This window comes from Petromyzon marinus, chromosome 5 (assembly GCF_048934315.1).
Source record: "Petromyzon marinus isolate PM22_M1 ecotype Great Lakes invasive population chromosome 5, UKy_Petmar_22M1.pri1.0, whole genome shotgun sequence".
Taxonomy (NCBI): Eukaryota; Metazoa; Chordata; class Hyperoartia; order Petromyzontiformes; family Petromyzontidae; genus Petromyzon; species Petromyzon marinus.
The window spans coordinates 13906141-13930581 of record NC_133671.1 but is presented as its reverse complement, the minus strand read 5'-3'; the positions used below and the strand labels follow the sequence as shown (position 1 = coordinate 13930581).

General features: G+C 46.4%; 1 protein-coding gene across 11 annotated transcripts in view; it reads left to right on the top strand.

Annotated features, from left to right (window-relative positions):
- LOC103091828 (hepatocyte nuclear factor 1-beta) overlaps positions 1 to 23617 on the top strand; it is a 50186-nt gene extending 26569 nt beyond the window's left edge. For 3 of the 11 annotated variants that reach the window (XM_032947026.2, XM_032947027.2, XM_032947035.2), the window contains exons 5-10: positions 9058 to 9191; positions 10916 to 11057; positions 11653 to 11844; positions 15007 to 15113; positions 16707 to 16818; positions 20680 to 23617. In XM_032947026.2, coding sequence (XP_032802917.2) covers positions 9058 to 9191; positions 10916 to 11057; positions 11653 to 11844; positions 15007 to 15113; positions 16707 to 16818; positions 20680 to 20807 — 815 coding nt within the window. In that variant the 3' untranslated portion in view covers positions 20808 to 23617. Of the gene's footprint in view, positions 1 to 9057; positions 9192 to 10915; positions 11058 to 11652; positions 11845 to 15006; positions 15114 to 16706; positions 16842 to 17795; positions 17907 to 20679 lie in introns of those variants that run through there. The other 8 variants (XM_032947029.2, XM_032947030.2, XM_032947031.2 and 5 more) reach the window with 7 other exon arrangements.
- The last annotated feature ends 824 nt before the right edge of the window (positions 23618 to 24441 follow it).

The following is a 24441-nucleotide window of genomic DNA, read 5'->3' as shown; positions in this document are numbered from 1 at the left end:
GTGTAAATCTCAAAAGCAAATCTGAAAAGCGCCGTGATAGTGCTGAACACTGAATACAACACACAGAAGCGCAAACAATCCTTCCACTTACAGCAATTAATAATTATGGCTGTCTCCAGAAACCCAAACCGGGCCCTCCCGTCTGTGTTTGAGGCCGTGTTTGAGGCGAGGCTTTAAGAGAGCCAAAAAGCCGTCTCAAAGTGCTTGCCAGCCCAACAATTAAATCTTGATAGCCGAGGAGGGATGATATCGGTGCCAGAGAATGGAGAGAAAGGCAGTCGCATGCATCAGAGGCGTGCCACCACCCCTCCTCAACTGTCCACCGGTGGGTAAGCACGGAACCCCATTGTCCCGCCGCCGTGGTGAAGTGATAACAATGACAAAGGGGTTCTCTCCGCACTTTGAAGAGGGTGGCCGCTTTTGTTTTCTTGAAGGGGGGGGGGTGGTCCCGGGCGAGATAAAGCAGCGCTGTGCCCGCGCGCGCTCCATCCCCATCGCCCCCCCCCTCCCCACCGACCCCCATCTGTCTGCCCAGCGGTACTTCGTCTTGGCTTGGCTGGGGCATTTTGGATGCATAAAAGCGTCATTGTGCCACTCGAAAGGATTACACCGAGGTTAAATAGGGATTACCCCAGCGTGGACACGAGCCATTTGCTTTGGTGTCTTGTGCCCCCCGTGCACAGAGGTTAAAAGGGCAACACCGTCCACACACACACACGCGCGCACACGTATTGACGAGTGGTAACTACTGCTGTAGCAACAACCCCACTGACACCCCCCCACCTTCAACAACCCTCGGCTCCACTCTTAATTGATGCAGCATCAGCACATGATGGCATCGGTTTCGAGGTTGCATCTAATTGATCTTAACGTATTCCGTAACTAATACAAAAAAAATTACAGCCTTTTGTCAATCTACTGCTGGATGAGAGGTTCCACGTGCCGTGTCAATCGTGCGGATTTGTTTGACCATACTTCACCACGCTGGTCAGTGCAGGTTGGTGAAGGGGGGATGGGCCCAGGACTTGTTTCGACATCGCTCGCCACTGATTGTAGTCACGGCCGATATAATCAGACTTAGGATGGGTGGGATCATAGCGCAGTGCGCTAGCCATTGCCGCCACCATTCATGCTGACCGCGTAATGTTTACGCAAGGCATTAGGCACGTAATGATTCAGCCTTCAGAGATTGAGTACAGTTTCACTATTCAGGGGGTTTTTGTGTCCAATTTGTTTCCATCTCGTATGTATTGTTTGTATGTATATTTTTAAAAAAATACTCACGATACCCAGCAACATTCCTTCCTTATGTCAACCTGTCTTTGTGCTTGTCCGAGATAATCCTGACTTCTGGAATATTCCTAGTTCTCAGCGCCCACCACAACACTTCTATTGACACCCCACCGTCTGCCTTCTCTAAATCAATATAGATCATGTCCAACTCTCCCCATGTACGCCTTCTCTAAATCAATATATATCATGTCCAACTCTCCCCATGTACGCCTTCTCTAAATCAATATAGATCATGTACAACTCTCCCCATGTACGCCTTCTCTAAATCAATATATATCATGTACAACTCTCTCCATGTACGCCTTCTCGAAATCATTATAGATCATGCACAACTCTCGCCATGTACGCCTTCTCTAAATCAATACAGATCATGTACAACTCTCCCCATGTACGCCTTCTCTAAATCAATATAGATCATGTACAACTTTCTCCATGTACGCCTTCTCTAAATCAATATATATCATGTCCAACTCTCCCCATGTACGCCTTCTCTAAATCAATATAGATCATGTACAACTCTCGCCATGTACGCCTTCTCTAAATCATTATAGATCATGCACAACTCTCCCCATGTACGCCTTCTCTAAATCATTATAGATCATGCACAACTCTCGCCATGTACGCCTTCTCTAAATCAATATAGATCATGCACAACTCTCCCCATGTACGCCTTCTCTAAATGAATATAGATCATGTACAACTCTCGCCATGTACGCCTTCTCTAAATCATTATAGATCATGCACAACTCTCCCCATGTACGCCTTCTCTAAATCATTATAGATCATGCACAACTCTCCCCATGTACGCCTTCTCTAAATCAATATAGATCATGCACAACTCTCCCCATGTAAGCCTTCTCTAAATCAATATAGATCATGTACAACTCTCTCCATGTACGCCTTCTCTAAATCAATATAGATCATGTACAACTCTCTCCATGTACGCCTTCTCTAAATCAATATAGATCATGTACAACTCTCGACATGTACGCCTTCTCTAAATCATTATAGATCATGTACAATAGATCATGTACAACTCTCGCCATGTACGCCTTCTCTAAATCATTATAGATCATGCACAACTCTCCCCATGTACGCCTTCTCTAAATCATTATAGATCATGCACAACTCTCGCCATGTACGCCTTCTCTAAATCAATATAGATCATGCACAACTCTCCCCATGTACGCCTTCTCTAAATGAATATAGATCATGTACAACTCTCGCCATGTACGCCTTCTCTAAATCATTATAGATCATGCACAACTCTCCCCATGTACGCCTTCTTAAAATCATTATAGATCATGCACAACTCTCCCCATGTACGTCTTCTCTAAATCAATATAGATCATGCACAACTCTCCCCATGTACGCCTTCTCTAAATGAATATAGATCATGTACAACTCTCGCCATGTACGCCTTCTCTAAATCATTATAGATCATGCACAACTCTCCCCATGTACGCCTTCTCTAAATCATTATAGATCATGCACAACTCTCCCCATGTACGTCTTCTCTAAATCAATATAGATCATGCACAACTCTCCCCATGTACGCCTTCTCTAAATCAATATAGATCATGCACAACTCTCCCCATGTACGCCTTCTCTAAATCAATATAGATCATGTACAACTCTCGCCATGTTCCCCCGTATTTCTCTTCCAACATTTTAACTGCAAATCTGCTGTTCGTTTCCCAGGCACGACGCCAAACCGATATCCGTTGATGTCCTGTTCCTCCCCTCTTGAGACTCCTTGATAAACAAGCAGTGTCTAGATGCATCGCACCGCTTCCATACTCCTCTGTATCTTCCCAGTGAACTGCATCCGGAACCTCCTTGGACCACCAACAGGTTACTTTGTCATCGTGTCTTACCACTGTTTGTGTTCCACACTCACCTTCGCCAGCTTCCTTCATCGATGTTAGAATAATTTCCCGGCTATCATCAGTGTTACAATTTATTCCGCGTGAAAGTATTCTTTGATTTAAAAAAACACCTTATTTAAACTGTGTTCTGCGAGCTTCCACAGTTGCATTATTTGAGTATGTAAGTAGGAATAGCCCTTGCAACTAAATCCACCACAATGAATCTTTGTTGTTCTTCCACATCTTCACCTGGTATTACTTCGGTCTTTCACCGTATGGTCTACCTGTGATGCATAGCCTCCACTGTTATGTGATAAAATGCTCTTCCTTTCTTTAAAAGAACAGTTTGTAGTTTCCTGCACATTCTATTTCCAATGTTACTCCTACATTGTCCTCTCCTTACTTTATCCATGTATTGCGAGTATAACGATCAATTTCAATGGACGAATCGATACCACGTTGCATGCCTACGAGGGATGACGGTATACCATTGACATGTATACAAGCTCTGCTTGTGTTTTCACCTTCATTTTCTCTTCGTTAGCAGAGACCGTCTGATGGGAATGTGATGAGGTAGTCAGAGGCGACTGCTGCACCTCTGATCAAACATTCAGCCCCGTTAAGTTTGTCTTGGCATCAAGATCGTGGCAACGTCACACTTTTCACTGCTGTGTGGAAAGGCTTTGGCCTAGTGCAGTAAAAACATATCACACCCAACCCTCCCAGTACTGTGTGGAGGAAATTGCCTGTCAAGAGATAAATGTTCAGTTAAATTATATAGGAAATACAAACAAGCTTTACAAGAGCAGTATACTTTTTAAATAAGAGGAAAAGAGAAAAAACTCAACATTTTAATTCTCGGATTCCGTTACGTGGTTAAATTGCTTACTTAGCCATGGTAAGGGCTTACAAGGTTTCGGTAAACTTTCAGAACTTGTTCAGACGAGGCATTTGGAAAGTCAGCCCTGGTGCATGACTGCATTTATGTGCCTTATTTGCAGTGTGATCCGGCAACGGCAGAATTAACTAAAGACCCACGTGACTCAATCACACCGCTCCCCGGGCAGTCTTCATTAATTTAATGGCTCTGCGGGAGGATGAAAAATTGTCGGCGCTCAACACGGTCGACGTGCCCTGACATGCAGTGTTGTCTTTACACTTTGTGTCTTTGAACGTAACCATTATCGACCATTTGACAACTGACGCAAATCAGTGCAGAGAAGCCCAACAAAAGTTTTAGAGTAATTAAACAAACATTACTTACTTTGTTTTCCAGTAGGCATGTTGATTCTTATGCTCTTGGTACATGCATTGAATCGTGCATATCATCATCACGATCCATGGGCAAATAACCTGGTAGGTGTCCACTGCACATTTAGTTATTTGTTTCCAATGTCCTCTGTCTTGTGCCAATATCCTCAAGCAGTGGCCAAATCTTTCTGGCACCAATCACGTCTTATGTCGTCAAGGCATTCTCTGTTAGGTCTTCCTCTCTTTCTGGTTTCTTCCATTTTTCAAAACAACACACATTTAATTTTCCTTTTGTTGTCCATCCTACATATGTGTCCAAGCCGTGGCAGTTTCCTTCTCGTGCATGTACAAATGTTTTACGATTTATACAAATTGCCCACAAATGTTATGCTATTGGTACATTTAGGCTCTCGTGCATACAGCTGGATAAACAGCGACTTGTAAGACTGTCCAGATGAGTAATGCATGATATTTCTTTGGTTGAGTTGCGGTGGATTGCTTCAATGCCCCTGTTGAATTTTTCACAATTTAGTGTGGGGTCGATGGTTTGCTTGGGATTTTCGTAATCGCATGCCGGGCTTTACTAGAAAACTTCCACTGCTGAAGGGAGTGAGAAAGGAACTGCCGTGACACGTGAGGATTTCACTTTAATATGGACGATTGCTTTGCTTTTTTTTAATCTAGAGATTTAGGCGAATGGAGTGAACAGAAAGCTACAGACGCGACAAAAAAAAACGCAGAAAGCAATGCAAACCCTGCCAAAGAACAATACATACCTCGTAACCCCGAATTGTGACACTGTCATGGCCAATGAATGGTTACGTGCCCACTTTCTGGCAACAAAAACCCAGGCGTATCACGGTGTGCGCACAAGTTGCGCGGCCAACGTGCGGCACGCAAGGGCACTCGACAAGGAGCAGAGTCCAGCGTTTGATTCTTCAGACGCAGCTCTCGGCCGCCTCTGCGCCGCATGACCTTCCCAGCCATTAGCGTCCACCACCCTGGGACCATCGCCAACTGCCGGGGAGCGTTAGGTGTGCCGCGACACTGGAGGTGGCAGGCTCGAGAGAGACGTTTACTACTGGGTTTGCAAACAGCCCTTAAGTGGCGTCCTACAGTCCACGTGGGGGGAGGGTTGCGAGACAGGAGGGAGCGAGGAAGAGTAGGGCCTTCATTTGGCGAGGAGCGGCTGAGCCGAGCTCTACGATTGGGCAGGGAGGCGGGGGGCTGTTGGTTCGTTGGGCGAGCGGTTGCAGAGGTGCTCAGAAATATAAAGCCGGGGTTTTATAGCCAGGAGTCCACAGCAACCTTTACGGCAGAGCTGTAAAACAGATACGGTATGGACACGGCTCCTCTTTCAAGTTTCAAGTGAGGGCTGTCAGCATGGGGTCAGAGGTCAATACCTGAAGCAAGAAATTGCATTGACAATTCTTCTCTTGAATTGTTCCGTTGCGCTTTACATTAAAAATAATAGTGAATGCTAAACACATACATTCAGCTTTGTTAAGGGGTTCCTCTTCATAACGGTAATGATGAATTACTTGCTTTAGATATCTGGCTGTATCAATAAATATCTGTGTCACGGGTAGTGTGGTGGCAGGGCACTGTTGCGGGGAGCATTCCCAAGTTTTCTGGCCTTCGAATTAAAAACTTCCGATCCCAAAGTGCCCGATATCGACGAGATTTAGGGGTTCTCGAACTCCAATCGTTGCAAACCCACCGGAGTCCAACTTTCCATGCTTATCAAACTTTTTTCCATTAAAATACAAATGAAGCTGCTACACGCTGGTGCCTGATGATTGGCAATGACCGGAAGAAAAAAAACATTAGTTGCTTTACTTTGAATCTGTGTTCTCTGCGCAATGTGGGATATGTTATGAATCACCTGACACATACAGCTTGTGAATTAAGTTAGTTTATATATGAATGGGGAAGGTTGGTAAACGTGGAAAGTTGCACCTTGTGGTAGGTCGTGAAGCCAGGCAGTTTGGAAAACCCTGGTCGAGATAAGAGTGTGAGCCAAGTGGTAAACAAATCCGTCTCTTTACCAACGTCCTACACTGGGGACAATTACAACTTCTGTGTCTGATTCAGACTGTCTAAAGCGTAATCAGGTAGAGACATCACCAGACTGCGTAGTAAGTTTGGCAGACTCGTTGAGGCTTTTCTTGGTCTAGACGTAAAACTATATGGCATATGCATGTGCGTTACATACATATACACTCAACAATTAGAATGTATGCCAAACCTGTACTAGAAATGAACGCTCATGCATTGCAGCATCGGAAAGAATGTTTTTTTTTTAAATAGATTTTTATAAATTGTTATCCTATCTTGCTGGGTCACAACTGTTCAAGTTGGAATGGCGCAAGCTACCTGCTCTGAAAAAAAAAACAATCAAGCCTCTTGCTGTGCAAACTGCTACGGTTTTCCACGCATTAATCCACTGCTCTCCAACCACCAAAGACAAAGATCCCCCATTCAGCCTTTACCAGAATGTTGGGGCAAGTGCTGTTAGCGAGCACCTATGGAGGCCGGCACGGTACAGAAGGGTGTGGTGTGGCCAACACCACGCCCGGCGGCGGCCATTTGTCTCCAGGGTGGCGACGTTTGCGCATCGCGCCAGGTACTCGTTTTAGGCTGAGTCGACCTAGAAGAGGCCCAGGCCTGGTGCAAATATTTGCCAGTGTTATTTGGTCGCGTGCGGCAATTGAACTCGGGTAGTCGAGTCTCGTAGCACAGCGCGCTGACCGCCGTGCCACCGCTCGCCACACTCTCTCCCATCATCACCACCACCACCACCACCTCCACCACCTCCTCATCTCCCACCTGTACCGCCAGCCCCGTTCAACCCCCCCCCGCCCTCGCCACCCACCCCAGCCACCCACTGAGCCCGAGACAGCCGACAGCCGGCTGAGACAAGCTCGCACCGACACGAAAAACATTAAAAGCAACAAAAAAAACTCCCCCCCCCCAACCGTAATTCCTTCCTAGTTTATTTGCGTGTGGTTAAAAAAAAAAAATCTACTTGTTGAGGTGTAGCCGTTGTTGTTTTTTGTTATACAGATTGCCTAACAGTTATTTCAACCGTATCGGAAAGAATCCATTGGGCTCGGTGGCTAGAAAGTGTTGAGGTCACCAACGTGGGCCAGCATAAGTTGCTGGTTGGTGGTGGTGTCACGGGGGGAGTGTGGGGGTGGCAGGGTGAGGGAGGGAGATGGGGAGCACGACAAGGTTGCTGAAATTGCGGAGCAAAATGATGCAATCGACCTCCTGCTGTTAAACATTTTTTTTTTCTAATATTCACGTCTCTTTGGATAAGTTGTCCGTCGAAAGATCTAACCACCAAACTACAAGCTGCACATATGTAACAACACGCTGTTCAACATAGTGTGCACATGCTTATTGTGCGTTGTTGTTTGAGCATCACGGGTTTGGAAGCCACTGGAGCTACGCACTTTTACATTTAGATTGAAAACTCATTTCTTTAGAACTGCTTTCTTGTGTGCTGTGTGTTGTCCTTCCCACGCACCTCCGATTAGCATGGTTGGCTATGTACGGTGCAAAATAAGTTCAACATATGCCACCATCTCTCCACTTTAAACGTTTTCTTTTATTCACGATACGCGAGTTCTGTGTGTTCGTGTAGCATACTCTCCAGTGTATAAAATGTTATTGAGTAGTCTTTTTGTGCTTCTAAGATTGCGTGTGCTGTTTGTACCCATATTTGAGTGTTGTGTTCAACCGTGCTTCCTCATTCCGTTGGCGCTTCGGGCCTTGTTTCAAACTCGTACGAGGCGCTGCATCAAGTTATAAATAATGATGCTGAATTACTTGAGCCATGTGCGCAGATAAAGTTCAACAAACGATGAAATGTACACTAAAAAGGTGGTTATCAACAGGGGCGGAGCTACAGGGGGGGCTGGGGGGGGGGCTCGGCCCCCCCTGAAATTTTGGGAAAGTCGGGAATCGGGATAACCGGATGTCTGGCTGCTGCAAAATGCTGCAGGCTGCCACCTTGTGCTGCCCTGCAGGCTGCCACCTTGTGCTGCCACCTTGTGCTACCCTGCAGACTGCCACCTCGTGCTGCCACCTTGTGCTGCCCTGCAGGCTGCCACCTTGTGTGCTGCCCTGCAGGCTACCACCTTGTGCTGCCCTGCAGGCTGCCACCTTGTGCTGCCCTGCAGGCTGCCACCTTGTGCTGCCCTGCAGACTGCCACCTTGTGCTGTCCTGCAGACTGCCACCTTGTGCTGTCCTGCAGGCTGCCACCTTGTGCTGCCCTGCAGGCTGCCACCTTGTGCTGCCCTGCAGGCTGCTTGAGCGGCAGCCTTTCGAACTTATTAGCCACATCAGCGGCTTAGACCTATTAATAAACTCCACGTTCAAATCCAATAAAATATGTTTTAAGCATTTGTGGCGCCCATTGGAAAACATAAACACTGAGATATCTCAGAATATTGAAGTCAGCCCCCCCCAAGTGTCAAAATCCTGGCTCCGCCCCTGGTTATCAATGCACAGATTTTTAACCGTTAAAAAGAATAACACTCTCCGCAGTTGCTACACGTTTGTCGCTCTTGGTGTTCCGCTACCTGATTGGCAAAACACGTTTGTGTGTGTGTGTGTTTGTTTCCTCTCACCAAACAGGATGCTCATTGCTGGCAGGTGGCCGTTATGGCCAGCCAGGCTCAGGTGATGTGGTGTCGCCCTCGGGTCACCATGGCAACATCTCCATGGCGACGGGCCAGGTGGTACTGCAGCAAGTTTCTCCCACGATGGAGGTGAGGCCTTCTTCACAGGCTCGCACACAGCTTCCTTTTGATGGCCATCCTCTAATCTGCATTTATTAAGGCCGAATTTTTGTTAAAGGCATTCTCCAGCATTCGTGGGACGACGTTTCATCGTCATCACGATCCATGTGCTGATAGCCCGTAGGTGTCCACTGCACATATCGTCATGTTTCCACTTTGCTCTGTGTTGTGCCAATATGCTCAAGCAGTGCCACATCTTATCTGTCGTCAATGTTGTCAAGCCATCCTCTGTTAGGTCTTCCTCTTCCAACTTTTTTACGCGCAATGATTCATCTCAGGAACATACGGGTTCCCTAATAATTCTCTGCAATATTTTTGCAACTTTGAGGAATATGAAAAAAATGCAACACTTTACTGATTTATTTATGAAGAAAAGACATGTATTCTTACAGGTGACTTTTTTTTTCCACATTACTGTAGAACATCCATTAAATGTAAGTGGGAATGAACAGCAGGCGTTCTTACAAGTGCCGGACCGGGCATTAAAAGATGACTTTTCCACTTGTAGCACATGTTGGTCTCAGATTGGATGGATAAAGTGCCCTTAAAACAAGGAATGGTTTAATGAGTTGAATCATGAGACTGTGCGGTATGGCTACAGCTAGGGTAGGCCTTCATCCAGCAGTAGATTGATCATGGCTGATGATAATAATGAGGGGTCAATTGATGCCAGCAGTCTGTTGTTTTGTTCAATTACAGGAAGACTGGGATTGAAATAAATACACCATACAGGAAAAATGAACTTGATCTAAAAACTTTAACTTTCCCTTGATAAACCAGGCACGATAACCTTCACATCCATTAGCCCTCCTCGTCTTAGAAAGTAACCCTTCTTCGTACTCACTGCGGACCGTTCACATGGCTTACAATTGGCCTTAATCTACCCTGCGTGCATGCGTCCTCCCCCAGGTCCACTCAGACTGAACTAAGCGCCTATGCCGGTCCCGCTCTGGGAAGCGGAGGCGGTTGGCTTGCGGTGTCAGCCGCTCACTTAATTTTGTGCCGTGGAGCATGCAAGTGGCATCGTAGCTAAGGCCGACAGCCCTAGGGACAGCAGACGCCAGGACCTCCCTTCCCTTCCCATGGCCCCCGTTTGCCCTCTCCCACCTGCGTCTGGGAGGGAAAACGTTTTGGGCCCCCGGCTCGGCGATTAATTGTCGCAATCTAGAGTTGTAGGGAGCAGACTAAGTGTCACATCACCGCAGGATATATATATTTACGGGGTTTCTTTTTTACACCTTGAAGTCCATATTGGTTACGATACCCCCCCCCCCACCGCCCCCCCCCCCCACCCCCCGAATATTATGATCATTTGCCAATTAAACGTTAATGCAAACCATGTGGGTGGAGTGCTGACGTCGTGGTTAGCACACGACACAATGAATCCAGAGATCTAAATCCAGCCGTGGTTCACACAACTGGCGAGATATATTACCTGGTCCTGCCCCCCCCCCGCCCCTTCCCCAACCCACGCTGACACATGGTAAAGTACGGTCAAACAACTGCCGCGATGACTGAGACGCACAAAAAAACCTTCGCCCCGGCAGTGGATTGGCAAAAGGCTGGAAATGTTTTTGAAAATATTTTTTTTCCTACATGAATCAGGAACATGTTGCGAGCCTGTCTGTGTTCCACACATTTTCTGTAACCCACAACCTCTCTTGTTGTCGTCCTTGTGACCGCTGTGGCGCCAGATCCAGACTTCTGGGGGAACCTTGCCACCCGTGAGCACCCTGACGCACATCCACAACCTACACTCTCCGCACCACATGTCCCAGCAGCCTCACCAGAACCTCATCATGACCCAGCTGCCCGGAGTCATGGCCATCGCACAGAGTGAGTATTTCTAAACTTCGCCAACATCAACGCACCAAGACATTTCACATTCGGTACATTTATTAGACATGGCTCATGAAAGTATATTTTAATATGCCTATGTACGTATGCCGTTGAAATTTGGTTTGAATGGCTCGATGTTGGGTGTTCAACGATGAGTCGATTTATAGAATTGAAATCGACTATCACGCTCACAAATCCACGCATTAAATCGTGCAAGTGAGAATTCATTATTTAGGCTAAAGGAGCCAACAAGAGTATATACAAAGAGAGAAAAAATAACAGTACAAACGAGGTGGTAAAAGGTAAAATTTGAGCCCCGCAATTACTTTCTCATGTCAATGCTGGCGAAAAGACCTCCACTCGACGGAGCTCGAGAGAACCCCTCGAGAGGCTGAGAGCGTTAAAAGAATCCCATAAAGAACATATTCTTGAATGAAGTCATTATGAGAACTCATGAAATCGCTAGGAGGGTGATTCACGGTGTGTGGCTCACTCGACGCGATCATCCGTGTTTTTTCCATTGCTCGTGGACACCAACTCACTCTGACCCTCCCCCTCCACCCCCCCCTCCGCCAAATGCTCCAAACTGCAGGTCTGAGCGGCGGCCAGGCGCAGTCCATCCCCGTCATCAACAGCGTGGGCGGCAGCCTCACAACCCTGCAGCCCATGCAGCTCCAGTCGCAGCAACTGCACGGGCTGCAGCAGCCGCTGATGCAGCACGCGCAGAGCCACATGGGGCAGTCGCAATTCATGGCCACCGTGGCACAGCTGCAGAGCCCTCACCGTGAGTTTCTAACCCCTGCTTGCACGCACACAAAGATCCACCGGACAAGCTTTTTAACAAACTACTGGGGTGAGGACTGCTCGCGAGTGCTGTTGTGAAGGCCCGAACGGCACAGGAAGGGGGTGGGGTGGCCAGCATCACGCCCAGGCCGCCTATTTCCCCCTAGCGGCAATGTTTTAACACGTCGCACTCGGTACTCAATTGAGGCTGAGTCGACCTAGGGGAGGCCCAGCACCGGTTCAGATAAACCGTCACTGGTGTTGGCCGCGAGCGGGAATCATCGAACTCGGTTCGCTGGATTCGTAGCGCAGCGCGCGAACCGCTGGACTGCCGCTACCTTCTGCTCGCACTCACACGCACGCTCGCTCACACGCACGCACTCACACACACGCACTCACACACACGCACTCACACACACGCACTCACACGCACTCACACGCACGCACTCACACACACGCACTCACACACACGCACTCACACGCACGCACTTACACGCTCGCACTCACACGCACTCACACGCACGCACTCACACACACGCACTCACACGCTCGCTCGCACTCACACGCTCGCACACACGCACGCACGCTCGCACTCACACTCACGTTCGCACTCACACGCTCGCACTCACACTCACGTTCGCACTCACACGCACGCACTCACACGCACGCACTCACACGCTCGCACTCACACGCTCGCACACACGCACGCACGCTCGCACTCACACTCACGCTCGCACTCACGCTCGCACTCACACGCTCGCACTCACATGCACGCACTCACACTCACGCACTCACTCACACGCTCGCACTCACACGCTCGCACTCACACGCTCGCACTCACACACACGCTCGCACTCACACGCACGCTCGCACTCACACTCACGCTCGCACTCACACACGCACTCACATGCTCGCACTCACACGCTCGCACTCACACGCACGCACTCACACGCTCACACTCACACGCTCACACTCACGCTCGCACTCACACGCACGCTCACACTCACACTCACGCTCGCACTCACACGCACGCACGCACTCACACGCACGCTCACACTCACTCGCACGCACTCACTCACTCACACGCTCACACTCACACGCACGCACTCACACGCACGCTCGCACTCACTCACACGCTCGCACTCACACTCACGCTCCGCTGCTCTGCGCTCTGGGAAAGAAGCGGCGCGACGCTTCAGCGGCTGAGCGGCGCTTTAGAGTCGAGCCGCCCCCGCGGCCGCCTCCCACGCACTTGACACCTGCCTGCCTCGCAGCACGGACTCAGCGTCTGGCCCCAGCTACTCGTCGCCGCTTTAGTTGAGCTGCGCTGCCCCTTGCCCCCTGGCTCTGGGCGGCCGCCGGCACGGACGTTCGCTGCGATCGCTTTAATTTCACGCGGTTGCCGGGGTACCTTGCCCAGGTGTGTGGAGGTTGTGAAAAAAACTGTCGCCAGGGAGACTGAGCGTGGTGAAGAAATGTTGCAATTACAAGTATAAAAAAATGTAAGTGGTGTTCAGCTCGGTTGAGTGTGGAACGATGTTCATCTCCTGTTCGCAGCCCCTCCACCAGTGCTGCCTGGATATTCCTCATTTCTACGGCGGGGGGAGTCATTTACATAGGACAGCCACAATGAAGTGGTATCTATTTTAACGACCCTAGAGGGTATGATGGGTTGAGTTCCCCCCCCTCCCCCCCCCCCCGCCGGAACCACACCTGGCCGGGATTTGAACTCGCAAAGTTTAATTTGCGAGCCATACACACTACCACTGTACTGTTTGGCCAGTTTCTTAATTAGTTTAGAATGTTACACTGTGTAAAATGAACAGTGATTAACTTTCTACTTATTACTGACATTACAGGTGGAATGATGACAAGCAGTTTTTTTTTAAATCCTTGCTTCTCTTTATTCAGCAAGCATACATGCCATGGTATTACGAAATGAATATGTCACATCTAAAAATAACCTCTCCTGTTAATTACCTTGTGTTTCCGCTTGTGACAAAAGAAAACAAAGTGTTGATCTAACATCCTAACAACTTCGAATCTCTCATGGGAAACAACATGGTCACATGGTCACAGCTGAAGTGGTCAATTTCCTTGCCTGCCCCTCTTTCCTGTGTCTTTGTGCCATCACTGACCCCTCATTACCATAGGTCACCAGGTCATGACCCCAATTAGATGATCAGGCTGATTATGCAGCCAGTGCACCAGCATCAAAGTAACTCCAAAACAAGCAGCAGCTGTAATCAGCCACGCTGACATTGGTGGACAAATTGTTAGTGACTTAAAGAATTATCCAAATTGACCGAATACAGTACAAAACTAATTTTGGTGAATATTCTTTTTCAAGGGTATCTCAAATCACTTCGGCCAAACGTTCGTGGCAGATTGTGAAGCTAGTCTACGATCCTCACATGCAGCACTTCAGTTGTAAAAAAAAAAACATTTTCATTCCATTCATTTGTAGACGATGCCAACACCCAAACAACAATGTCGTAATACAGTTTTTTTTGTATGTGAGATCGCGTAAATATATAAATGTGTCAAACCCGCCACCGCCCGACACTGCCAATTAGTAAGGTAAAACACCGTCGTATACAAATCCCTTAGTGATGGTCACATTTAAATAATGTCAGAACATTTACTTCATTTGCAAGCTTTACTGTTATTTTCCCTTATTTCACGCCGTTTGTGTTATCAACGTCGCGGCAAGGAGTGGCGCATGACCCGCAAGATGAAGTCAACCACTACTTCTCCAGCGCCCTGAATAGGCTTCCTGATCCACACAACGGGCACGCCTTTTATACGTCCCGTAAAAGGCGTTCGCCGCAAGTCAATTAAACCTTTAGAGCGAGAATTTATATAAATTAAGTCGGGAGCCAAATTTAGCGTGATGCGTTTTTTTTCCTTCTTCCTGTCTAATCATTGGTGACCGGGATGAGACCTTCAAATCACTCCACTTGCGAATTTGGTTTAAATCAAAGGCAGCTGAAATCCGAAATTGAACTCAAAATCGGTTCTCTGACCCCCTCCCCCCACCCCTCCCTGAGCCACCTACCAAATAAACCTCGAAAGGCTTCAGGCTTCTGTTGAAAATGAACTTGTGTTAAACAAAAAAAACGTGGCAACATTATTTTTTGTGTGTGTTTGTCTTCGTTTGCAGCGTTTTACAGCCACAAAGCAGAGCCACCACAGTACCCTCACAACGGACGCTTTTCTCAAACCATGGTCATCACAGAAACCGGAAACCTACACAGCTCCAACAAGCAGGTACAGCTGCCGCTTACCTTGTGGGGGGGCACAGCAAAGCCGCACCTCCGATTAGCACGGTTGGTTACGTACGGTGCGAAATAAGTTCAACGTACGTACGTACAAGCCCACTGGCATCCACCAGTGTTTCTCAACTCCAATCCTCAGATCCCAGCCACTACTAGGGTTGCAACCTGTCCTGGTTTTCCCAGGTAGCTGTCCTGGAGCAATCTGTAAGGTCTTCCCGAGACGATAAAAGTCCCGGTTATTGTGAGTTGCGTAGTAATACACCACTAAAGATGTGCAGTGTGAATGTCTCAGTAGGTGAGGATTGGAGTTGAGAAACACCGATCTAAACCAACCAAACGTTGCCCATAAATGTATCGTTGGAACAATGTGATTAACAGATACTCTTTTAGGGGAATTAAGCTGGTATGTGCTTTTGCATTGTGTTCGTATTTGCAAACGTTGAGGAAATATCTTCACTTCGTTTGAACCTATGCATGACTTTCTAAGACATGTATATTGTGTTATTAACATGACTGCAATGCCACTGACACATTAAGTCAACTTCTGATCGTATTATTATCATCTTCATCGCATCTTTACCACGGTGCCTTGCCGATGACTCATTGTGCACCTTCCTTGTGCAACTAATTCCTTGACTAATCTTGAGTGCTAAAACCACAAACGCTTACCAAATGTTAATCAAATGTTTACATTTTATACTCCGTGCTGTGTGTTATCTTGTCTTATGTCAATTTCCCCATTGAAAGAATGTTCTCCAAAATGGAATTAAAGTAAAAAAATATAATGCTAAACTAGTAACCAATAAAAGCGATTTCGATTTATACAGCGTCTAAATACAACTGCATCTCGACACACTTGACAGAGCAGTGGGATATGTCATTACAGGGAAAGAATCAAGCATACATATAATTTAGTTTTATAACTTGCTCCCCTTTTAATTACCACACTGCTCAACTTATTGTGATATTGGACACATAAGACAAAAAGCATAATTACGTTAAAGAGGCGATGGAGTGATTTTTGTGTTGCATTCACTAATGCAGCGGTGGGTAACATACGGTCAAATTTCCATGTGGCCCTCAGCTTCAACCCATATGGCCCACAGCCACTTGAGTCCTACCACTTTTAAATGACCTAAAAAACTATTTACCACTGCAAGCATCTAATCGGGTACTAAAGAGGAACGTTTATCGACCTGGCAAAACTGCGTTTCTAATTTCAGTACGCGCAGTCCCTTCTGTTACTGTGAGAGACAGAAGGGACTCAGGCGCGTGTGTGTGTGTATGTGTGCCAATGTGCGGTCCACAAAAGTTACTTGAAGGTATAATTTTATACCCCGGTAAGAAAAAGGTTTCCCAACCCCCGCACCAACGTAACAAACAACGCTGCCTGTGTTACTTGACCGCGGCTACGCGCATCCGCGTGGACGCGACTAACTCCGCATCCCCACCCTGCACCCACTCTGCACCCACTAACACCTCCTCTCCCTCCACCAATTCTGCCCCTACCTTCCCCGCTGCACAGGTGCTTTTGCCTGACACTGACAGCCAATCAGAGCGCTCAATTCTAACTTCTGTCCCGCAGAGCCCCGCCTCGCTGCACCTGCACGCTCAGGACAGCTCCATTCAGCACATCCAGGGAGCCCACAGTGTACCCTCCAGCCCAGGCTTGCCTTCAGGTCCGCAGGATTATTTTGGCAAGAAACATTTTGTTCTCTAGGTGCAGACCATTTTATTTACGTATATTTTTATGCGTCCGTGCATTGTACCTTTGATATTTTAAAAAATGCTTTGTATGTGTTTACGTATATATGATAAGCGGGTGCAAAGGTGAACCTGACGATGTGAATTTGGATCGGGTAGATATACACAATGTGGGTTAGTCCAACTGCGCTATTAACCTGGCTGCCCGGCTTCGAATCCTGGCCACGGCTGACATCAGTGGCGAGTGATATCCCAACTGGTCCCGAGACGCTGCCCCCCTTCCTGCATTGCCACCAAACCCGCGCTGACCAGCGTGGTGAAGTATGGAAATGCAACCCCTGTGACCGACATGGCACGGGAGTGCATTAATCCAGCAGTGCATTGACAAAGGGGCTATGAACGACTGTGACATTATACGAAACTAGGCAGTCGGACAACGTCTCCTTCATTGTGTTTTGTTATTTATACTCTGCACAACGGCGATTATTTTGTGTTGTGTATGATATAATTGTGCGTCGAACTGGGACCAAAACTAACAGAGGATCGTTGCCTAGACTCATCTGGCAGTTCACCAGCATTTATTCAGGCGAGCCTGACTTCGCTGATGAGACAATGTATGCCAAAACCGTTCCAGCGTTTTCTTCTATTGAATCAGTGCTGCTGAAATTGTGCACTCCCAAAACGGCCGTTGGACCAGTGTTGTCTACCTTATCCAATTTGTTATTTTCATTCTCGACAACGACGCTAATTATTGTTTTGCATTACGTATACTGTGCTGTAAAGCATCATGTTGCATATCAAAGCCTGCTGAGATTGACCGTGCAAACTATGTGGTCGGGTAAGAGTGGTGATGATGATGATAATGATGAAGATACATGTACATGATGTATGTGCGCAAACACAGTACATGTATACACGGAACACATATGCAGGATGTTTACAATTATTATGAATGTAATGTCTTACACAGCACAAGTTCCACAGTACTGTACTGTTGAGTCCTTGTCGTACTTCCCAAAGCCACATTTACTACATCATCATCATCAGCTATGATCGATCCACTGCTGGGTGAAGGCCTAAGGTTAGAAAGCAAACATTTACTCCGTGGTGTAACCTCCCTTCTGCCCCCACCCCAACTCACCCGGCAATTCAATGAATTGTCACAATTCGGGGTCGCGAATTGATTAAATAATCCATTCTTTTACATATAAAATTGCGGTGAATGTATCGGCCACTAGTGGCTGCGAGGGTTACATGATCCCATTACATGCAACATACGTATACGAATTGACAAAAAAATTCTTACATGTGCACGCACACATGATGTATCGTGAGGTTAATAATTCAATATTAATCCGTCTATCAGTGCGTCACCTCTAAGAGACCGTTATTTTAGTAGTCACGTTTGAGGAGCTGAAGAAGGTCTATGAAAGCAAATCTCAGCAATCTCTCGAACGGAGTGGGGGTCCCGCTGTGGTTAGTGAAGGAATTTTTACATCACCGGTGGCAGGTGGTGTGCTCCTCAACACACTGTGGTGCTCACTTCTGGCTTTACTCTGAAAAAATTTTCTCCAACACCAACTTATCTCTCTCTCTCTCCATCATGTAAATCCGCTGTTCTTTTATGTCGATCAACTGCTGGATGAATGCCTCCCAATTCCGAGCGGGCCGTGTGCGTTATTTTAACACATTTCACCGCGCTGGTCATTGCGGGTTGGTGAGGATGGGGTGCAAATAAAACAGGGAGCGTAGAAGAACACTACAACAATTAACTTTCCTGCACTGTCTTCTCCTGCCACACCACATTGCCCCAGCCCTCTGTACACGGTGGTTACTCATCTATGCAGTAGCCAGGCTCAAATATGCTTAGCTTCTGAGTGTTTTGATGATTTGGTGCATTCCGAGAAAATTGGTCATACGCTCTCGAGACGTTTGCCGCATATTCTGTTACCATGACAGAAATTTTTTGTACAGCCCCACAATTCACACAGCCAGCCCATCGGGCAGTCCTCTCTTTCTCCTTCTTTCCTCCCACTGCTCGACTTTGAAATAAACTACAACAAAACTATAAACTATTTTTCATTTCACCAGGAAAGGCCCACTGAGCTAAAGTGCTCTTTTTCAGAAGCAAGCAACCTGGCCACATATGACAACTCAACCAAGTGGCTTATTGCGTGGAAATTTATAGCAGCCAAATATTCCAAATGCATGTTTCAAAATGTGTAGGGAAAACCGGACCACAGGGAGAACATGCAAACTCCAAAAATATATATATATAAAACACCCCCCGTCGCTTTTCTTAAGTTCTTATTACCGAGCTCATTTCAGGAAATGTATTTACTCTTATCATTGGCATCTTCTAGTGCACTGTTTGTTGCTGGCTCATTGACATTTTGAGCAAAAGGCACGATTGTGACCACAGGCTTATTCCTGCCTTGAATGTCACACGTGCACGTACAATCGCCATACTGCACAAAGCAGACAGCACACCCTCTCCTCGAAATGTACTCACATCCCTTCCATTGATCTCCCTGCTCCTTCCCACCACCCCTGGATACCCAATCACACAACCCTCCCAACTACTACACCCCACCCCCACCTTCTCTCCACTCCGCTCCCATCCCCAACTGCCCACAACTCCCCGCAACTCCTCCTCCCTCCCACTGACATTCTCCCCCACACGCAACACCCCAAATCTCTCTCTCTCTCTCCCCTCCCGATGCCAAGAGCGTGACCAATCCATCACACGTTCATCTCGCGGCGCACTTTGTGGGAAAATTCAGTGAGGCCGATAATTGGGTGGAAATGGAGGTTTTCTCAGACAGGAAACGCAGCGCTGCCCAACCGCGAAACGGGGGCACCATTGGTGCCCCCCGTGTCGCTCCACGGTGGCACAGGGCTCCTCTCGGATGCACGTCAGAGCCGCGCGCTGTCCTCGCCTCCTTTGATTTTTTAATTTAAACCTCGCTCTTTATTTTTTTTAAGTATCTACACGCCAAATTAAATTCGCTGGGGGTATTTTTTTGTTGTTGTAGCTCCATGACTCTTGGCCATCCTGGATGCATGTGTAGGTGCGCAAGTACGGCCAGGTTTTTTTTTGTCAATCCGCTGCTGGATGTCCGTCGTTGGGTTTTTGATGGTGCTTCACCGCCCGCGGTCAGTGTGGGTTGGTGAAGGCGAGGGAGCGAAGACACAGGCGCATAGTGTGGTACAACGATGGATTTTGCTAGCGCTGACTTCTGCTACTCACCGCGTAGTCCCGCAGTGGCTTGTAACACCTGTTTGATGCATGGTGGTGGTGGCTAAACGAAGCGCTATCAAGGCTAAACACCTGTTCAGCTTCTGAGATTGGGCACATTCTGGGGGATTAGGCCATCGGCCTCTATGCACTGTATATACACGTGCCAATTTTTCAAGTACATGCTCCTACATACAAACTCAATGCATGCAGATACAAACAACATTATTAAGCACCAATATACCCGCATTTATGAGCACTGTTTAATCACACTCACACGGGCAAAGTAGGGAGGCAGCAAAAGCGAATCGAATTAAACCCGTGAGACATTATCACATCCTATCATCGAATCTGCCCTCAAGCATTGACTTGTGATGTATTAACTGCTGATGACACGTCACACACTAAAATTCGCAACAACGGACAGCACTGCATTGCGGCGTGACCCGATTACCGTTGAGTGAATTCGCACTTCACGAGAGGTCCTCGCTGCCCAGATTGCGTGCGATAAGATGCTGCTGCTGCTGCTGCGTCGTACACTTGATTTTGTTTCTGTTCCTTGTAAGGTAGTAACTAACCCTTTCATCCCCACCCTCTCGTTCCCCTCTCACCACAGCATCCTCGGCAAGCCTGGTGATGTTTCAGACAAACCATGGCCCAGACGGGCATGGACACTTGCTCTCTCAGAACCATGCCAATATGGACAACTTCCTGAGCCAACAGATGGTCTCCACGGCCCAGTAGCTGGCCACGTGTGAGATCCCAGCCTCCGCGATGCCTCGAGGGCTTTCGTTCCCTACCACCCTGACCGCACATGACTTCCACTGATGGATGGGTCTTATATTTATCTTCAAGAGGTCTCAGCACTGGAACGCTCCGATGGAATGGAAAGGAATTCAAGATTTGTTCGAGTCGCTGCAGATACCTATGGACATGCGCTCATTAGACAAGTATAAGAAACCGGAAGGTTGAGCGGTGAAGCACATTTACCCTTGCCTTTGTGTACGAGGAAAACAAAACTTCCTTGAAAATTGTGCCTTCCGTGTCGTGCAGCAGAAAATAAAAACGTGCCTAGGGGTGAAAGTGCTTTTCTGCCGCCACATTTCAAAGAGCAATCAATTAGAAGTTCGTCACGTTTCCAAAATAGCATCAACTATGCCACAGAGCTTGGGAGACTGATGAGTTGCCAATGTGATAAAACAGTGTGACATTAACTGCATTTGTAAGTCCTTTACGGAGTTCGTAATCAACATTGCCAATAACAATAAACCTGTCTGAGATTTCATTGCAACAACAAAGAACCTTGCTAAAATGGTCACTTAAACATTACGTGTATTGCATTGCCACTCCGGTAACTGTTCTGGGAGATTCTGCTACATCACGTGATCTTTCAGCTATGCCCGTCTGGTGATCTGGACTCGAATCCCCTTGCCTGATCTCAGCAAAGATGGAAATGATGACAACTTGTAACATGACTTGATAATGCTACATCAAAAAGAAAGCCGTCCCTTGGTGTGGACCAATCAGTTTCAAGGACAACGCATATATTATCATAGTATGTTTTTTGTTTGCATTTTGACTGCAGGTATTGTGGTTAATGCAGACATGAATCCTTGTAAAAAGGTTTCAGTTTGTTGCCAGAAAAAAGGGGAAAAACCCTATTATTATTGATAATGCTAGTTTTTTTTAACAAAAATTACATGTATACCAAAAATTCCAATTTATAGAATCAGACCTGGTAAACATTGTACAGGTATGCTGTGAAGATAACAATATGAAATAATACCTTTTTATATATTGGACATTGTAAATTTGAAGCTAGGATTACCTTTACTTGATTGCTACCAAAAAAATGTTGGTTACCCTGTTTGTATTTTATGTACATTGCTTTTATTTTTTTTATGAACACAATATAACGTACACTTTGTAAATGTTTTCAAATGTGTCTCAAATATAAACATTTGGAGTTTTACGCATGTAAAATTATCCTTGAGAAATTTCTCCCAATTATTAATGTGCCTTTGTACGGTCTGCACTAAAACGTACTTCACGGTGAGTTTGAAACTAATAACGCTTGCTGTTGGTGGATTAAAACTGTGAAATTTGAAAATCGGACATCAAATCAGGACATGATAGTTGGTTTTGTTTCATTAGTATTTGTGCACGAAGGGAGCGAGGAACTTTATATACACCTGTCTTTTACAAGTTGCGTATATCGATTGTTTCCACAGGTACAAACGTTGGTTGTAATATAGCATAGCGTTTCATATTCATGAAAATATGTTTTGGAAAAACTAAAAGTAGATATACAATACTGTAATTGTATATGGATGGGTGTAGGCCGCTATTTTGTATATTTATGAAGGAGGTAACAAAATGTTTGAAAAAAAACCCCTTATAATTACTTGATTATTGTTGTCCCTATCAATACATGATTGTACAATCGTGTAACATTTCTGTGTAAATTGCAATCGTAATTACCTTAAGCACAAGCAGTGTTATTTTTATAAACGAAATGTGTTCGTTTAATTCTTTTTTTGCTAATTTAAGATTAACAATCACGAGTAGGTTTGTAATTATCGAAGGCCTTTCTGTAAATGGACCTGTTCATTGTGAGCAGTATTACTGTAAACACTTCACGCACACAATCACACAATCGCATAATGCTATCAAGTACACACATTTTTTAAGTATTCACTTGCCCAATTTCTGTTCGTATTTTGTACAAATATCTACACCGTAAATTGTGGAGTTAAATGCACACTCGTGCCAAGCAGAATTTTAAAAAAAATTGCAAACGCCAAAGGAACTCTTCCATCTCGTGGTTAAGATCACAGACTGATGTGTGCGCGACTGCTGCATAAAGCTGTTCTGAAATAAAACCACTGGATTCTGAAGCTGCAGTGATATACCGTATGATCTATAAATTTGCTTCCAAAGAAGCACGAGAGCAGATCCTGGCAACCCGTTTCATTTCCAGTCCTTAAATTCTGCACATTCCAGCCTTGTGCAGCTGTCAGTCCTTCCCCCATTCTAAAGACGAACCATTTTTGAATGGCTATGCGAGTCAGTTCGTGGTATAGCATCGAACGCGCAGACGGCGCAACTGCACCGACCCTCGTGTGTCAGAGGGGCCGAGGTCCCGGGCTATGAAGAGGAGGCATGTTGAACAGGGGGGCCGGTGGGGGAGGGTAGGGGGTAATTTCATTCTCTGCACCAGGTCCCATGGAAACCACACTACACCATTGGAGCCAGATATTATGTGTGTGTGTATATATTGTCTGTGAGCTGGTAAACATGAAAACATCTGAACTGCCAGAGAGGGGTTTGCGACTTTTTGAGGTTTAGAATTGAATTATTTTATTGCAATGTCTTGAGAATCACACAAAAGATACTTCCCATTTGGTAACAGCCCCAAATCCAGCTTTAAACAATTGGATTAATATAAAAAAACATTACAAAGTAAGTTATTGCCGCTACTGTACCGCCATACTGCCAAAGGGCTTTTGCTTCATGATGATTCGTTTAATCATTAAATGAATATACCAAAACGAGATTGTGTACATGCCTTAATTGTGTGTGGGGCAACATGGTGATTGCTTTTTTAAAAAATCAGCTTCACAATTAACCAAAGTTGCAAAGCCTACACAGATTGCAAAATTCGCAACAATCTACAACGTACTTTAGAGACGCTTAAGGGCCCGTAACTTGCTCCCGGCTTTCGTGTGACACTAAGCTTGGCTCCTCGCCTCATAGTTACGGGTCATTCATGCCCGTGAAACACTGCGCGCGTTACAAATTGCATTATTATTATAATTAATGTGAGTGGGGAATTTGCATCTGTGCCGTGAACATTTTTTACAGAGTGATTTATTAACAGATACACCCCACGAAATAATATGGACAGATTATAAATAAAGCGACGTGTTTAATTGAGTCATTTATGTCCGTCCCTAGATGCCGATGTGGTGTAATGGTTAGCACACTTGAATTGCAATCCAGATGCGACCGGTTCGATCTCAGTTGAAACAATGGGGAAACTTTCTTTATTAAAAATAAATAAATCCCCGTCTCACCAGAGCATTGGGCTAAATAGCCTCTAGACGGGATTCCAGAGAGCCTCTAGAACGACTCTCTAGTGGAGGCTCGCCAGCAGTGACGCGAACAAGAACTTGCGGGGCTGCGCCTGCTTTACCTTTTAGCAAGTTTCCCCTGTGCCGGATTATCCTAGCAGCAAGAGTAGCTACACAATGTTACGGGGCCCCGCACTTTCAAGGGCCCCGCGCTAAACGCTTTCAAGCTATCAATTCCGGTTCAGTGATTCTGCACTTGCTCTATTACTATAGTACTATACCGCCTTCGACTTTTATGAACGACT